Source organism: Marmota marmota, unplaced genomic scaffold (assembly GCF_001458135.2).
Source record: "Marmota marmota marmota unplaced genomic scaffold, marMar, whole genome shotgun sequence".
NCBI lineage: Eukaryota > Metazoa > Chordata > Mammalia > Rodentia > Sciuridae > Marmota > Marmota marmota.
In genome coordinates, this window is record NW_026000241.1 from 30,685,932 (window position 1) to 30,704,769 (window position 18,838).

An 18,838-nucleotide genomic window follows, 5' to 3' on the forward strand; every position below is an offset into this window, starting at 1 on the left:
TCTTATTATCTTTAAAGTGAATCAGAGATATAGTCTCCTGAAAACAAATAGAACAAAATAAAACCACTATCCAGGCTTTGATGTTTTATTAAAACAAAATTTCAACAAAAGTGACTTTTACTTACAGAATTTAATGTGTATGGGATGTCTAACCCACTTGGTCCCAAGTGAGAAAAATCATTAAGCCTATTCATTTATTTTCAATATTCAGTTTATGTACAAGAAAAACGTTTTGTTTCACATTCATAAAAATCCCAGTATTAGAAATGGCAAATAAACCCTCCCTTACCTATCCCTTAGTTAAATATACAAAGAGCTTCAAAAACACAATTTAAATTGGTTTAATCTTGAAGTGTAATCCAATGAGACTGAAAACTAAACATTTCAAGTCCTGTACCAAATAGTAAAATACTCGAAGGCCTTCAGGATCCCTAAAATATAAAAAATGAAAGTTACTTTTTAGTCCTAATGAAACATAATTTTATAAATTCCTTAAACAATATAAAAAATCTGTAATAATTCTGTTAATGGAAGGGAGAAAGGAAGAATCTTGCTGACAACTAAAATGACAAACTGAATGACAACTAAGAGGAACAAACAATTCTATTTTTTCTGTAAGGAAACATGTAAAGTTTTTTTATTAGTATCATTTATATATATATATTAAATACATATATATATGTATTTAATATTTATTTTTCAGTTTTCGGTGGACACAACATCTTTATTTTATTTTTATGTGGTGCTGAGGATCGAACCCAGTGCCCCACGCATGCCAGGCGAGCACGTTACCACTTGAGCCACATCCCCAGCCCTCATTTTTATATTTAAAGTGTTACCTCCTTATGGAAAGTAATAGCTATGCATCACAAAAACATGCAAAGCAAAAAAACATAATACTTATAATACTATAATGCTACCACTCTCATGCAATAATGATAAATATTTTGGTGTTTCTATGTATTTTTTTCCCATAACTCTAATCATTCTCTGTCCTTTTTTTTTGGTATTGTTTCACAGCATTAAAAAATAAAACACTTCACTTATAATTTTCATTAATTTAAACATTTTCTCCTTGATAAACATTCAGATTATCCCAATTATAAATGTTTCAATGAGCATCTTGATGTGTAATATAGCTTTTCCAGTATTTGAGAATACTTCCCAAAATAGACACTCAGAAATGAAATTACTAGAGCAAAGATGAATGAAAAATATTAATAGTTTCTGCAGCATATTACCAAAATGCAATGCCACATCCTCACCAACTACGGGAAAATATATTTTAAAAGTATCTGGTCGTTCTTTGTGAGCACAGCTGTTTGTGTCCAGTGGTTATTATGCATTCGTTCTTTTTCCTTTCCTCAAATAAATTTTTATGTAAAGCACATATTATGTGTCAAGCCCTATAATAACTGAAGATACAAGATTCTCATGGAGCTTACACTCAAATCAGTAAAGCAGACAAACAAGTTATTAAGGTCAGCGGGAAAACAGTAAAAGCACTTTGGGAACATTTTGAGGGAAAGAGGCAAGAAGAAATGGCCTAGATCAGCCAAAGGCAGGAGACACAAAACTTAGGAAGGATAGGTAGCTAAAAGCATTCTTAAGCTATACTGGAAAATATATTTTCAAGTATTAAACCCATGAAACAGAGTAATAATATATGAGTTAACGAGGCTGATATAATCCAATAAGGATTTTCCCTTAAATTTTGTAACACATTATATGCAGATTTTTCTATAAATAGTTAATAAAATCTGGGCATTACTATATAATGTTGGATTAAGATAATATTTGACACTGAAATATCTTAACTTCTTTGATAGATAAGATACCAAGTCTTTAATGACATAAAAATCAGAATTATCTCTGCATAATAAATTGACAGGATACTACTGAAATAATCTTGGCTCGCAAATGGACTATAGTTGTAAAATGAGCCTTTTAATAATTTATTAGATAAATTTAATAATTTATGTTAATTTAGCCAAAATGTTTTAATATACTCACTTTGACTGATTTACATCAATAAGAGAACCTATTTTTGATGTGGTAAAAGAAATGTGTTCATCTCCAATTACAATTTCAAGTTCCTAAAAAAAAAAGAGAGAGAACTATAATTAATATAAAATCTATCCCAGAGATATCTAAATTCTTGCTACAAAAAGATCCCATTTTTAGCTACAAGTTTTCTAGCACTCAACAGAACAGAGGGGAAAAAAAGAAAATCTATCAGGCATCACTGTCCTTAAAACTAACAGCCTCACTGACTAGTCACTGACTGACTAGTTACAAGCACTATCTCCAATTTTAGAACAAACCAAGAATTGCTTATAGAAGATACCATAAAATAAATCAACACAGAAATGTTTATTATAATGCCAGTAAACACTAGAGATATAACTGGGCATATTTAGTAAAAATAATTATATAGTCTTAAATACATTTTTATTTTTCTCATTTATTTTTTCTCTTTTTTTTAATTAGTGCATTATAGTTGCATATAATGGTGGGATTTGCTACTACATATTCACAGATACAACATAACAATATAATTTGGCCAATTGTCATTTGCCGCAGTCTGACTGGGCTGTGGCCCTCAACAGTCATTCCCTAGGTTTCCTTTCCCTCTCTTCTTCCATCCCGCTGGTCCCTTTCCTCTACTCTACTGATCTCCCTTCTATTTTCATGAGACACAAACCCCAACACACCTTTCTTTTCTCTTTTCCTTTCTAGTTTTTAAAAATGAGAAAACATGCAAACTTTGACCTTCTGAGTTTCTTATTTCGCTTAACATAATGGTCTCAAGTTCTATCCGTTGTCCTGCAACATACTTTCTTTTTTCTTTATGACTAAATACGGCTTCTTTGTGTATACATACCACATTTTCTCTCCATTCATCCACTGACAGACACCTAAACTAGTTCCATAATTTGGCTATTGTGAATTGTGCTACTATAAACAGGCATGCATGTATCTCTGTAGTATGCCAACCTTTATTCTTTAGGATAAATACTGAGGAGTGGTATAGCTGGGTCATATGGTGGTTTCATTCCTAGTCTTTTGAGGAGCTTTCATACTGTTTGTCATACTGGTTATACTAATTTAGAGTCCCAGCAACAGTGTAAAAGTTCCTTTTTCTCTATACCCTCTCCAGCATTTATTATTGCATAAGCCCATTTTTAACATAATAAATATAAATATATTTTCCCTTTCTTTAAGGTTCTACAAATAAAATACATGACATTAATAATAGCTACCACTTTGGTACCTAATATGTTTCAGGCCCTGCTGCTTGAACTTTACATTTTTTGTAATCCCTAAAATAATCTTATAAGTAGGTCTTATTAGCCTTATTTTATAAATATATAATTTATATATATATAATTCATAAAACATACAAAAGATTTATAACCACTAATAAGTGATACTACTAACTATAAGACTTAAAGACTAATACTCTTTTCTGAATTCACCAATTAAAATTAAGAACTTGTAAAACAAATACAATATAATATAGTTAGTGGTTCCTAGTGTGTATAAATTTTTCTCTATATTGTTTATCAGCAAATCTAAAACTCATAATTTAGGGGCTTCTCTTTAACTAGTTTTTAAGTTACATTAACAAACAGATGTCACTAAAGAAATTCTAGTTATATATGTAATTAGAAAACCTAATTATGCAGAATTTATGGCACATTCCAAATGGAGAATGAAGATTTATCACAAAATTTTTGACCCAAGGATCCAACAGGTAGTTCCTGGAGTATGTCTACTCCTCCCCACTAACCAAAACCCATGAATACATGCTCAAGTGGGTAGATGAAAAACTAGGTTCTCTCCCTGAATCTAAAAGATAAAAAATGTTAGTTGCTAATGTTGCTGTTTTGTAGTACACATGTATAAATGCATAAAACAAACTAAAGTCTAAATTTACTCTTTAAAAGTGATAAAATGGATAAAATAAACTGTTGACTATTACCTTTACTTTCCTAAACAATGCTCCTTTAAATAGAAGAGTTAAGTTACTGTCATCATGTTAGATTTCTCCACACTGTTCCTCTAGTCAAAGAAGGTGACATAAAGTACAACACAGGAATACATAAAAGTGAAATAGAATGTTTCTTCCTTTCATGGGTAGTATCCAATTTTCCAAAAGTTGAAAAGACTTAATCCAGAAAGCAAATCCTTTTCCAGAGTGAAATAACACCTTTAAGAGTTCTTCAGACGCCCTTGACACACATCAATTATTCTGAAGGGAATATGAGAGCAAATACAATGGTCCGTTTGAACAAAGAAACCTATCAAATCTTTTTCTGGAGCATAAAGGTGCAAATAACAACTCTTAAAGTTATAAATCTGAAGAAAGTGAATTTTATATAGTCGTGAGAATCCTAAGTCTCAAATTACACAAATACAACTTGTACTTATTTCTAATAAGTAAATAACATATAGTAGAAACCATTAATAACAGAATGAAAGCATCATAACTGTGGTTGGAGTGGCTATGGAAAATACTATTCAGAAAGTTATCTAAATTTAGAACTATGTGTTTACTCCTTTATCACAAGGAAATAACAGAGAAAATGAAGCTAAGTGAAATAAAAGTAGACTATTTACCAGATGCCTACTTAAGTGGAAAACCAAAGCATCAACAAGTAACCATTATAAAAATAAGAGAAAACAATCATTAACAAAACTTAACATTTATGTATGTAAAGAATCACTAAATACAAACCTGTCGTCCAACCCTGTCAGGGGGAGGCCACAGGGCATCATCTTCTTTTGTAATTTCACTGTCATCAATAATTCTCTTCAGTTCTTCCATTACACTCTTATGTACATATGCCTGAAAATAAATTATAATAAAATTTCACAATGTCCAACTATATCTTTCCATAAATCAACAGGAAATTAAAGAGTTACAAATTCTGAATTTTCAATTAGAACACCACAGAAAAATTTAATTGTGATTCCAAAAGAACAGGATGACAATCATTTACTCTTCTCAAGAATATTATTTTTTTCTTTACTCTCTTGTCCTTTCCTTTAATATTTACTTCTTCCCATCACAGGCCCCTTTAAAATCCTATATTCTTCCTTTGTAACACAGGGCCAAGTACCTCTGAATGGTTAATGGTGACAACACAATATCTAAGGAATAAAAAGACAAATCCAAGTCCACATCACTGTTAGTACTCTGAACTCTTTTCAGACTATGATTACATCATGATTATTTATTTTAAATAATGAACAGAGTAAAAAGACAAAGTTAACTGTAAAATGACTTAAATGATAGATTCAAATATCTCACTATTCAGATTACTTTTGTTTACAATCATATCTAATTGAAATGGAAATTTTTCAAACTATAAATTGGCTTTTTCCTTAAAACATAGTCTTAGATTAACTTTTGTAAATTCAACAAAGAGGAAAATGGACCAAAAGTAAAAAAAAAAAAAAAAAAAACAAGACATTTGAAAATCTTACCTCTTTCCTGATCATGACATCATTTTTGTAATTGCTATTGTTGGCATATCTAAGCTTTCCTGTGGGGAATAGGAAAAAATTCAATGTATAATAGCAAATAATACTAAAAAATAGAAAATAGAAAAATGACACTGTGATTTTGAAGGGAAAGACCATTTTATACTATCAATTTTACTACTATTTCCTCCTTCATAGTGTAAGATCCATGCTAGTCATAATAATAAATACTTATGGGTAGCCAAATTTTAAAATATTCTGTGCCTTTAATATATAATAGGTCACTTTTAAGGCCTATTTAAAGCCATATCATAAACTAGAAAGAGAATCTGAAAAAAGAACATTTCCTTTAAAGTTTAATGTATCTGTTTTGGTTCTAAGTACTTTGCCCAGAAAATTTAATGCATAAAACAATTCTAAAAAGTTGGTTTTATTCTCTCACCTATTCACAGTTGAGCAAAGTAAGTTGGCCAGGGTCACGCAAGATTATGATCTAAATCTACTTTCCTTAATGCTTTCTCTTATCCACTAAAATGTTCTCTTTTAATTATTTTCCTTCAAATTAATGTGTACATATTTATAGTAATTATTTTAGAATATGAGTAGGGGCTGGGCATGCTAGCTCTCTCCTATAATCCCAGAGGCTTAGGAGGCTGAGAAAGGAGGATCCAAGTTCAAAGCCACCTCAGCAACATGGACCTTATCTTAAAATAAAAAATAAAGAGGGCTATGGCTCAGTGGTTAAGCACCCCCAAGGTTCAATTCCTGGTAAAAAAAAAAAAAAAACAGAATTGTAAATAAGATGCACATAAACTATGTGCTGTTCCTCAATAAAACTGATCAGTTTATCAGCTGGTTTATATTTAACTGTAATCCATCACAACTTTTTTACTCTCTACTGCACACAATCCCACATGGCTACTCAGTTGCCCAAGCACAGCTATGATGTGATCCTGACCTCTACAATGACAGGTTAACCTAAAGAGATGTACTATTTGGGAACTGCAATTTTCATGACTCATTATCATAACTAATGTTAAGTAAGTGAAGTGATGTGGTGGCAAACTAAATGAATGAGAATCACTGTTTTAACATGAAATTTCCCTGATAATATTAGGGTGATTAACTTATGTGCCTAGCTAAAAGTGATTTGGACAAGCTATATGGTGTCAATAAAAATCCACGCAGCTGAACTGTCCTACTGCAGGTAGACAGAGTTCAATATACAGTAACATTCTTTAAATATCAAAGACAGTACTGTTGTACACTACAGGCTAATGCTACTCTCCCAGTCGGATTTTTTTCCTCCCCACAGAAGCCAAGAAAATCTCTTACTCCAAAATTCATCTCACGTTGTCTATCTAAGCTTTTTCTCACTCCCTCCGGTAGACCTAACTTCTCCCCATCCCACCCCTCTCTACATTTTTGGTATTCTTAATGCATATGCATGGTGAAAAACTGTATTTAAGTACTTAAAACACGTCCATTTGTTTATATGATGGGCTCCTCTATAAAGACCTTAATACACACCGCCTGAATGAATAAGTAGTCCCATTTTATGCAACCTTGGAACAACACTTGAGGCCGGTTTTCTTAACAATGTTAAAACTTTTAAGTTGATAACGATATGGCTTTTGAAGTCCCTTTTAGTGCGCGGACTGTAGGATTAGAACTAATGTAGGTTCAACTTTTCAATACGTGGCATCGTCCGCTTTTCTGAATTAATTTACAGCAATTAATTCTCTTTTATTCACAAAACAACTTAGGCCTTCTATAGCCTTAAGCGACACACACACACACACTTTATTTTTTTTCTTCGCCAGGAGTAGTGGCCATTGTATCCCATTCATGCCCGAGGTTCGCTCACTCTACCCGCCCCGCCTCCTCGTCCGCCTCTCATCCAGATTCCCCTTTCCCACCATTGACCCGGTCCACTGCTCACCGTCCGGCCGAAACTCGAACTCTAGAAACTCATGTCCAAACTTGCCCTTGTGCCCCACGTAGTAGCGCAGGTAGAAATCACTAGCCATAGACATTTTGGTCTCCCGGAAGCCCGCCGAAAGCTTGGCCAACGTGCCGCCTGGCGCTTGTCAGTGACGTCAGTCACACAGATAAGTGCGTCACTGCAGCCGCGTCTCTTCCGCCTCCGGAACTCCGGGAGAAAAGCTTGAAAGAAACCCCTAGCCTGAGAGGCTCTCGAGTGCTGGAGGGAGCTTAGCAGCTGCTAGACCTTCGGTTTACCAAGATCGAAACGCGTTCTTTTCTAAACGAAGTTGAGTACATTACATTAACAAAGAACAGAAGTGTTAAAATGTAATAGCTTTTTTTATGGACTTAGAAGCAAGGTTTATGGAATCGATTTTACTTTTCGGTCCTCCTAATTCTTAAGGCTTCCTCCGTTATGGGTGTGGCTTCTGTGATCTTAAAATAAGCTTTCCAAGAGCCTTTTACTTTTTGGGTCTCACGACCTTTGTGGCATCCTGTGAAGTGAGTGTGACTTTATTTTCCTATAATTGGTGAGATGAGTGAAAATACATTCCAGAAGTAAAGTGACAGAACCAGTCTTTAATAGAACTTTTGAGATATTTAATTCTTTCAATAAGGTTTAATTTGTGGTGGCCCCTGAAATTTTGGCAGTTTGATCTAAGGTCAAATAATGGTTTTGTCCACATTTCTTGCCAGGTATAGTTAAATTGGGGGAAGTGAAAGAATGCTCCAGTGTGGGTTGGTTTTGAGGAATAGGAAAAGACAGTGAATATTTACACTTAATCTTCTCTTCAAATATTATTGATCATCCCTCTGTTACCAATACAGAGAGTAATCCTATCTGATGTCTGACAATCTTCAGTGGAATTTAGTAGAAATTTGGTTGTCAGAAGATGTAGAATTCAATCCCAACACTGTCACTACCTAACCTTGTACAATTCACTAATATCTCTAAGCTTGTTTGATCATCAACCAAATGAATAGCAAACAGCTTTGCCAAGCTCATAGAACTGTTGAGATCAAATGAGATACTTGACAAAGTAAGCTTTGAACTTTGTATAGTTTTAGCAAGTATTCTTTATGTACCAGAAATGAACACTAGTAATAAAAAGGTAGAGGCAATTACACCTGCAAGAAAGCAAACATGTAAAGCAAACAGTACAAAGGAGCAATTGCTGTTATGAAGAATGTATAAAACATGCTGGTATATTACAACAGAAAGAAGGTGCCTTTTATTATAGAGTTTGAAGTTTATAAAATAGGAAGTTATCAAAAGAAGGCTTATGTAGGGAAGTGTTATTTGAATCGGGCCTTGATAAGTTGTGTTTATGTTCAGTCATCTGGAAAAGTATTTCAGGCCTGGCCTAAGCAAAGGCATAGTATTATAAAAGTACATGTTTAGAGAAAGCCAAGAAATGAAATGTAGTTAGGGAACTAACTAGAAAGGTAGGTTGGGCAGGTTATGTGAGTGTATTAATATAAGAAAGTGTTCAGTCCTTAAAACATAAGAAAAATAAAGCATATGCCTTACTAGTAGGGTGACCGTTTGCCCAGGACTGAGGAATGTCCTGGGATTTCGGGTTTTTGTTTTTCAAAACTGGAAGATCCCAGGAAACATGGTATGAATTGGACAGCATTTACCATAAAAATAATTCACAGAAATTTGAGCACAAAATTCCACAGTATCTTTGAAAATATCAGTTATAATCCATTTGGTTGAATTCTGTGAAAAGCCTCATTCAGTATCTTAGATTTTCTAATGTATTTCCTTCAGGTTTTGGCATGTATACCCAGGTTCATCTTCATGTCTGCCTAAATAGATCTATAAACACCAGAATTTGAGGCTATGAAATAGAGGTTATAGGATGCACAAAGTTTTTTTTTTAAATATTTATTTTTTAGTTGTAGTTGAATTCAATATCTTTATTTATTTTTTATGTGGTGCTGAGGAGCAATCCCAGGGCCTCACATGTGCTAGGTGAGTGCCCTACCGCTGAGCCACAACCCCAGCCCATAGGATGCACAAAGTTTTAAGATCTTTGTAAGTGGACCAGTTACTGTCTTCATCCCCTAAAAAGTTTAGACCAGTTCTTTATAATCCTGCCTGTTTTTAAAATGAAATATGAAACTATATTAACTCTTCATATTTTAAGCCTAAAATGTACTAAAATAGATACCTCTTGTGATAAATATTACATAGCAATAAAGCATTTGTTTTTTGTGATCTGAGAGGGCATACAACAGTGATATAGAAATATTCTGTATAGTTACTGAGCACTTAAAATGTAGCTAGTGTGAGTAAGGAACTGAATTATTAACTTTGATAAATTTACATTAGCATGTTTAAATAACCACATATGGCTAGTGGCTACCATGTTACAGTTAGCACAGTTACATAAGAAGCTCTTCATACACTTTTAGTTGGCCTAGAAATAGTTAAAATATTTTGTGAGCTTTTTTCAATCAAAATTGCTATTGGCTCCAAATTAGAGTACAGGTATTCTTATCACCACAGTTTATAAAACTAAATAAATAAATGTTTAAGCTGCTTATTTGAAAGCAAAATCCTATTTCTGGGCTGGGGTTGTGGCGCAGCAGTAGAGTGCTCACCTAGCATGTGCAAGGCCTTGGGTTCAATCCTCAGCACCACATAAAAATGAATAAGTAAAACAAAGGTATTATGTCCAACTACAACTAAAAAATAAATATTTTTTTTAAAAATCCTGTTTCTCAGGGAAGAAGAGCATGAGGAAAAGATTAACATTAAACAGAGACGAGTGGGGGAGAGAAAGGGAGAGAGAAGGGAAACTATGGAAATGGAAGGAGACCCTCATTGCTACACAAAATTACATATAAGAGTTTGTGAGGGGAAAGGGGAAAAAAAAACAAGGGAGAGAATTAAACAACAGCAGATGGGGTAGAGAGGGAAGATGAGAGGGAAGGGGAGGGGGATAGTAGGGGATAGGAAAGGTAGCAGAATACAACAGTCATTAATATGGTATTATGTAAAAATGTGGATGTGTAACCGATGTGATTCTGCAACTTGTATTTGGGGTAAAAAATGGGAGTTCATAACCCACTTGAATCAAATGTATGGAAGATGATATGTCATGAGCTTTGTAATGTTTTGAACAACCAATAAAAAAAAATTTAAAAAAAAATCCTGTTTCTGCCTTTGCTAACACAAATGGTAGTCAACTTCAAAGCACCTTGTGAAATAGTTTTGAAGTAGATAAGAAAGAAACATTCCCAACTCCAACTGAAATTGAGACTTAATGGTTTACTCAAATATACAGTATTTGTTGATAAAATAATGATTTTCCACTAGAATTTTTAAGTTTATTTCTTCCAGCTTTGTGGTAATGCATCAAGTGAGGGGGTTATGATCAGAGATGTTTGTTTCTTACACTTGTTAATTTAATCTTTAAAATGATCTGTTGATTTTTCCTACATCTAAAATTGTCTTTTTCTATGATCTCTTTATGCCTCCTCTGACCTGCCTCTTTTTTTTCCTTTTTTGCTTCTCTATTTAAAATGATCAAACCAGTCCAACTACCAATTTTCAGAAGCATATTCTAATAGTATTGAGATAAACACTAGAGATAATAGTCTCATGTTTGTGTGTGTGTGTGTGTGTGTGTGTGTGTTTTCAGTGCTTTTGATTCTCTTTAAGTATTTACAGGAGTTGTCTAGAGCTATCTCAGTTAATAGATAAGAGTACTAAATCAAGAATAAGAGGGCTACGATTACAGTTAAGTAGTAGAGCACTTGCCTAGCTTGCTTCAGACCCTGAGTTCCATCCCCAGCATCATCAAAAAAGAATAAGGGTAGGATGTGCCCTAAAAGAATGTATGAGAGTGTTTTTAAAAGAGAGGCTGCAGTGAGGTATTTTGTATCAGCCCTTAATTCCATCCACTCACCTTTCTCTTCTCTTTTCTATAACAGACTTCCATATGAATTTTAGCCATATCTGTCTTTATACCATTTAATGGTATTATTTTTAAATAAGAGAATCATCATCATGTAGAAATGCCAAACTTTATATTCCATTGTTTATCAGATATGTTCATGTTAAAAACTAGATGCTTTTTCTAGATTATCATGACATGATGATATGTATTTAATTCCATAATTAAAACTAGCAATTTTTGGTAACGTATAACAATATTATATGCTTAAACAAGATAACCTCTAACTCATGCCCAACACAAATAAAAACCATTAAATTAAGAATACTAGGCTATCTTATGAGCCTTCCATTATATTTGCTACTTGTTTTTATTTAAATAAGTATGGTAAAGCAAAAAAGAAATCTTTTCAAAATTATAACAAGATTAAGAAAATTCAGTTAACTTACTTTTTATCTTAAGATGGTTGAAAACATCACTATTCATCAATTTTAATAGGATGCCTGAATGTTGCATAAAAGCCACTACTGTTCTGCATGAGCGTGATACATTTGCATTAGACAATTTATCTAGGTGTATGTTTGCTCAGTTCCTAACTACTGGAATTTTTTTAATCATAAAGCATAGGTTGGAAAAATAAGGCTGGAGGAGGGGGCAATCTAAACAATAAAAATCTATATATGGATTCAACTTGATTATATGGTAAATATTTTAATTCCATGATTACTTTGGCTGACAGATCAAAGATACCAAAAATATAATCTCAGAAATATAATATTTGTTTTGAAAAAAAAAACCAAACAACTGAAAGAAATTCCCAGTTTTCTTGGAGCCAAAATCACTCTAGCCAGTTTTCCAGGTCTGTATAAAAAAAAAAATTAATTTAGAGGTCAACATTTAAAATACCAATTGTTGGGCTGAAATTGTGGCTCAGTGGTAGAGTGCTCGCCTAGCATGCATGAGGCACTGAGTTTGATCCTCAGCACCACATAAAAATAAAATAAAGATGTTGTGTCCACCTAAAACTAAAAATAAATATTTTAAAGAAATACCAATTGTCTGCTTCTTTCCCTTCAACCGAAACAAATACCAAAACATGTCATAAGAAAAAGCAATATCTTTTATTATATGCTATTTTCCCTTTAACACACAAGCTGTAACCCCATGTATATCCTTGCAGTTCCTTAAATAAACGAAATTTATTTGTTGCCTCAGAATTTTCATACATATAATTCTACTCATGAAAAGTTCTTCTCTTTTTTCTGGCTTTCCTACCCAAACCTGAGGTCTCAGTTTAAATGTCATTTCTTCAAAGGAGATCTTTACTTTATACTCCCTTCTCTTGTCCCATACTTTTTCTTCATAGCACCTAATTTGTAATTAGCAGATATCCACTTAACTAAATATATAATGTCTCTTACTTGTAAACTGTAACCAAAAGCTGTTTTTTTCATCTAACACCTAGCCCACTGTCTGTTACAGCGAGGATTAATATTTTTAATAATAGAATAAATAAATACTTTTGTCAATTTGATTTAAATGAACAACTAAAAGTCAAAAACAGTATTCCACATGGTTTTAACATTGTGTGTGAAGCCACTCTACCTCCTTTCTCCCTACTGCCATTTACACCTATTTAAATCCTCTCTACTCACTATGGTATTCCAACAGGGGCAATAGTCATTCTTCATTTAGATGATGCATTCCAACTCCATCAGGATTCCATTTTCTACAATATTTTCAACTACCAATTATCTTTCCTACAGCAATCTTAGATTTCCTTTCTAGGGTACTCAGATTTTAAAGTCACAGATCACCAAGTTCAACAGAATATCATTGCGATATTTTCAATATTCTGAAATACTAGAGAATTACTATCATCACCCAAAAGCTCAAATAAAAGTGATGACTTCTTGATTAGAAGTTTGTTGGACTAGACAAGGGGAATTAAGGGAAGGGAGGAAGGATGAGAATAAGGAAAGACAATATAATGAATTGGACATATATTTCCTATCCGCATATATGAATATACAACCAAAGTAACTCCACATCATGGGCAACCACAATAATGGGATCCTAACTGGAATAAGTTATATTCATTCTGTATATGTATAACATTTCAAAATATACTCTACAGTCATGTAAAAATTTTTAAGATAAAAGTGATGACTTCTTGTTTTTTTTTAGAGAGAGAGAGAGAATTTTTTAATATTTATTTTTCAGTTCTCGGTGGACACAACTTTTTTTTTTTTAATGTGGTGCTGAGGATCAAACCCAGTGCCCCGCGCATGCCAGGTGAGCGCGTTACCGCTTGAGCCACATCCCCAGCCCAACTTCTTGTTTTTAACCATGTGGTGTACATGGTACAAGTATATCATGCCATTATCTTTAGGCATGTCCTGCTCTGCAGTATCACAGATTGAGGTTCTCTTCTTGGCCACAGTAGATTTTAGGTTAAAAAAAATATGAAAGTTCCTAGGTTAGGAAAGGCAAAATAAAGGAAACTATATTTATTAAGCGCATACATATACCAGATACTGTACAAATACTTATTGATCCTCATCACAATGCAGTGAGATAGTCTTCCCATTTTACATGCAAAAAAAATCTTTTTCTGACATTGTAGGTTGTCGCTTAAATTTTCCTATTAACATGAATTTCCAGTTATTTGCTTCTATCTTCCCTATTTTAGAAAATTTGGTAGCTATATATCAGAAAAGCCTACTTCCACTCAATAAATATTAATTTAATGAAATAAGTTTCACAGTAAATCAATGGATCTTGAAAATTAAAAGTTAACCATCCTGTATCAGATCACATTCTTGACTAGCCCTTTTTAATGACCATCTGAGCTACTAAGACTTCTTGCTTGGTTTCTACCTTTGTTATCACACACACACACACACACACACACACACACACACACACAACATTACCATCATTCATCTCACTTTGATTTTCTAGGTTTACTGTCCTTAGTCTTGTGGAGAATGGAAAATAAACCTGATGAACAATACTTGTTGGATGTTCTTAATCATAGAACAATTCCTCCAGCTTCTGATCAAAAGTAGTACCCAAACAGGGTTTACTTGACTCAGAATTAGATAAAAAGGGTACTATTTTTCTTATATCTATACTCAAGGAGAACTCAGAATCTTTCCTTCAAAGTTCTTCAACCCTTCATGTAAGGACCAGGAGTGGGAAATTTTATGTCCCCTCAAGCTTCCCTTTGAAGGAGATTTTGGTCCACAGCTATACTCTTGAGCAAATAAAAATCTTAAATCTCCTCATCACCTCCTTTATTAGATTTCTATTTCTTCATTTCATTCCTAGTTTCTTTGAACCTTGTAATAGTAGATAAAAATATTGTTAAGGAGTAAGCAAGCCTAGGATGAGAAGGACTAGCCTATTTGTGCTATACCCCAACAAACACTGAAGTTTTTTTTGTTTTTTTAAGTTGCAGATTTTTCAAGCCTCCTTTGCATTGACACATTCTCCACTTCTACCCAGGGTTTTTAGGACTGAGATAGAAAAAAATGAGACTGACAGTATTTCTCAGTTCAAGGGTATGTGGTGTGAAGAGCATCAACCAGCATCACTTCACATTTCTAGAAATATATGTAGGGAAATAACTAGGATCTATGTCCTTTATCTCCCTTTCCCACTAGAGTGTTCTTGGAGGAATTGATTTCAAGAAAATAGAATCACATATAAATGTATCCAGCTGGAAGCCTTCAAAGGATGCTGTAGCTGTAGGAAAGGCTTTCTATACTGATACCAGCCACAGATGCATATAGTTCAGGCACCACCAACTCTGGTACTTGCAGAACAGTCTTGTCATCAGCAGTTCTAGCAGCACCTTCTAGGCGAAAGCGCAGCTCTCTGGGTGAGGGACGATTGTCCTCACTCCAACGCCAACAGGACTTCATAATATTGTACCTGAGAAGGAGACAAGAGAAACAGGCAAATGTATAAGAAACATGTCTCACCAGGCATGGTGGCACACGCCAGGCAATGTGGCACACTCCCGCAGCTTGGGAGGTTGAGGCAGGAGGGTCATGAGTTCAAAGCCAGCTTCAGCAAAATCGAGGTGCTAAGCAACTCAGTGAGACCCTGTCACTAAATAAAATACAAAATAGGGCTGGGGCTGGGGCTCAGTGGTCGAGTGCCCCTGAGTTCAATCCCTAGTACCAAAAATAAAAAAAGAAAAAAGAAAGAAACATGTCTCCTCTCTCAACATATCTTAACACACACACATACACCCCAAAAAACAAAGAAACCCTGCTATTCTTTGCCCTGTCTCATTCCCAGAGACCGATAATTATTTTCATTTTTTTAATGTCAAGTATCTTAATGTCCTCTTCTCATTGGGACTTCTTTTGTTTCTTTCCATGTTTTTTTTTCATTGGTGCCTGGAACTTCTTTTATAATAGAAAAGACTAAAGATTTTTCAAACTACAGAGTATGATGGGACAGTTTTTTTCATTGTTCATTGTATATTGTAAATAGTGCACACTAAATGAATGGCTAGAACAAAACAGTTTTTTTTTTACTCTGTAACATGGGGTGGAAGTTTTAATTATTGTACTATATTGCTGCATACTTTATGTTGATCTTTATGTTATTTCAGATATTCATCAAAATGTTATGTTTAAGGTAAGATACTTTGTCAGTTAAATGTTTCCGCTAGTATCAAGGACAACCCTTTACACACAGAAACCTACAGGAAATATTTGGCAGCAGTTTCATTATAGATACCCAGCTAGCATTACTATACTGTGCATATGTGTATATAGTTAAGACATTTAAACTTTATAATCTGCTTCATAGAGTAATTATTTAGAGCTTAAAAATTTTACAAATAATAATCTACTAGAAATGTTCACTAACATGTTATGTCTGCCATCTTCTTAAACATAGTTTAACTTTTTCTTATGTTCCATAATAGTCCCCTTTTGAACTTCATTAATAAAAATATTCTGCATGTAATTTTAAATTTTCTTATTTTATGCCTTCAGAGTGGTTTGCCAGTGGTTCCTTTCTGCTGAGAATATTGGATCTTCCTTCTGCCTTTGTAATTTCTACTATCTTCCCTTTTTCAGGTTAGTTCTATCATACTGAGAGCTGAGAAAACAGCAGTAGTTTTTAAAAGTTAAATATGAATAAGAGCCAGTAAACTCTGAATGAATAAATCTAGTACAATTGATTTTATGAGAGCTATCTTTGAACTGAGGCTGGAAGACGATTGGCATTTACACAAAGCAATAATGTACTTACATTTCATTTAGTCTATTTCCTGCCTATTTTAGGAGATCCCTACAGAATTAAACAAATTTTATCAAATTAGATTCCTAATATAGTTCTGGTTTTGCCTCAATATTTTGTGTATGATAATGTGAGTGTACACACACATACATGATATATATGCATACATGATATATTAGCAAATGTGTTTTACCTCATGGGTTTTGTATAAGTCCATGCATTAGCACCTAAAGACAACTGAGGATCATCTGAGCCACTTTGAAAAGAGAGTGATTGATAGGAAGCAAATAATATTTATAATTAGAGAAAAGCAGACCTTCAAAATTCACTTACATAGTATGTGTGCAGCTACTGGGTCTCTTCATGATTTTTCTTCTCTGAAGATACTGTAGAATGCTGGTAGGAGGGACTTCAGGATATGGTGGTGCCCCTGTCAATATGGAAAGAATGAGAGTAGCAAGAGAACTTTAGTGTCATAAAATATGAACTTCAAATAACATTACTCTTCATCTACTTGGGCTAATTGTTAGCAAAAGATAAATCCATAGGGAAAATACTAGATACAAGAGAGTTGTCCCCTGCTATTCTAGTAAGGATGTAGCATAGTGAATTTGGGGAAAAGAGAATCTTGAGTCTTTAGGAAAGTAATAAAATAATGCAAAGTAAGAAATAAGACCTTTCCTCCACTCTTCATAACATGGAAAGGTGCTGTGGTTTCTTAGTTGAATCGATTAATAAGTCTGAAGAAAACATGTTTACACAAGATCAGTGTGGGAATTATCCTTTGGATAAGAAAAAATCTCTTGGAATTAACATTGCTGGATTGAAAGAAAGAAAGAGAGCAAAAGAAAGTTAAGAGAAGGGAAGGGAGGGAAGGAGTAGAGTAAGAGGGAATCATCACTTTATAAGACTTCTCAGGAATCAGGCTTGGAAGTCATATCAACCCATTTAATCTTCAGGCCTGTTTTAAAACACTTTCTCAAAAAAAAAAAAATCAACCCCCAAATAAACATACTTGCATATTTGCATCCAGCCACACACTATTGGAGATCATGCTTACCTAGAGTCACCATCTCATAAAGCAGGATCCCAAAGGACCAGCTGTAAAAGAAATAAAACCCTCTACTTAACTTCTATTTTTTCTTTCCTAGAGAGCTCACCTAAATATAGAAACCTTCAGTAACAGTACCATAAAGAAGGTAATAAAGAAGAATGAAGGGGTATCTGATAAAATAAGCAAAGTAATAATGCATTCCTGGCTAGGTGCAGTGGCTCATACCTATAATCCCAGACGAAGGATGATTGCAAGCTCAAGGCCATCCTGGGCAATTTAATGAGACCTTGTCTCAAATAAAAATAAAAAACAAAAAGGCTAGGGATGTAGCTCAGTTGTAGAGTGCCCTGGGTGCCACAGACAAAGGAAAAAAGAGAAACATTTCTGTACAATTCCCTTAGATTCTAATTTCTTTGAAGATTGGATGTATATTTCTGCTATATTTAACATGAATAGATGTTTACTATTATTTGTGTGTGTGTGCACGCGCACAATCACATAAATCCACTCACCCATAGGGAAATTTCTTTTGCATCGTTTTTCATTCTTTTTTTTTTTTTTTTGGCTTTTCTGTACTATTTATTTTTTGTGCATTTTAATTGTTGAAGTCATTATTAGGATTATATCTCCCCAGTAAGACTATACACTCTTTGAACACAGAGACATATTTGATGTTTCCACTCCCCTTTCCATCCAAATGTGTAACATATTAATGAACACAGAATGTATATCCAGTACTTATAAATTGTATTGATTACCCTCAAGTTTTTAATGCAACTAAGAGACATGACTTTACAAGAAAACATCTAAAGCTATATCAGTCATATCTATAATAAAAATATATGGATAATTCCATTTTTATTAAACTATTTTCAATGTTTAATTTTTTTTAATTTTTTATTGTTGGTTGTTCAAAACATTACAAATTTCTTGACATATCATATTCCACACTTTGATTCAAGTGGGTTATGAACTCCCACCTTCACCCCATACACAGATTGCAGAATCACATCAGTTACACATCCATTGATTTACATATTGCCATCCTAGTGTCTGTTGTGCTCCGCTGCCTTTCCCATCCTCCACCATCCCCCCTCCCCACCTCTCCCCTCCCCTCCCCTCCTCTCTCTCTACC

General features: G+C 33.8%; 2 protein-coding genes across 3 annotated transcripts in view; both read right to left on the minus strand.

Moving 5' to 3' along the window:
- Window positions 1-71: 71 nt before the first annotated feature.
- On the minus strand, window positions 72-7,604 carry Magohb (mago homolog B, exon junction complex subunit). Its single transcript, XM_015489585.2, has 5 exons — window positions 7,433-7,604; window positions 5,494-5,552; window positions 4,742-4,852; window positions 2,014-2,096; window positions 72-431 (listed from the first exon to the last, which is right to left on the minus strand). Exons 1-5 carry the CDS (start codon window positions 7,524-7,526, stop codon window positions 332-334), a joined length of 447 nt encoding a protein of 148 aa, XP_015345071.1. The 5' UTR covers window positions 7,527-7,604; the 3' UTR covers window positions 72-331.
- Window positions 7,605-13,864: 6,260 nt separating this feature from the next.
- Window positions 13,865-18,838, minus strand: part of Styk1 (serine/threonine/tyrosine kinase 1) — a 54,412-nt gene continuing 49,438 nt past the window's right edge. For both annotated transcript variants that reach the window (XM_015489636.2, XM_048794981.1), the window contains 3 exons: window positions 17,710-17,750; window positions 16,983-17,079; window positions 13,865-15,323 (listed from right to left, as the gene is read on the minus strand). In XM_015489636.2, the coding sequence (XP_015345122.1) occupies window positions 15,119-15,323; window positions 16,983-17,079; window positions 17,710-17,750 (343 nt within the window). In that variant the 3' untranslated portion in view covers window positions 13,865-15,118. The remainder of the gene's footprint in view (window positions 15,324-16,982; window positions 17,080-17,709; window positions 17,751-18,838) is intronic.

Excerpts from the sequence above, each read along its gene's own strand:
- Magohb (XM_015489585.2), bottom strand. The coding sequence starts at position 7,526 with ATGTCTATGGCTAGTGATTTCTACCTGCGCTACTACGTGGGGCACAAG. Across the intron at positions 5,553-7,432 it reads GTTCGAGTTTCGGCCGGACG|GAAAGCTTAGATATGCCAAC; the intron begins GTGAGCAGTGGA and ends TATTCCCCACAG. Across the intron at positions 432-2,013 it reads ATTGATGTAAATCAGTCAAA|GGATCCTGAAGGCCTTCGAG; the intron begins GTGAGTATATTA and ends TTTATATTTTAG.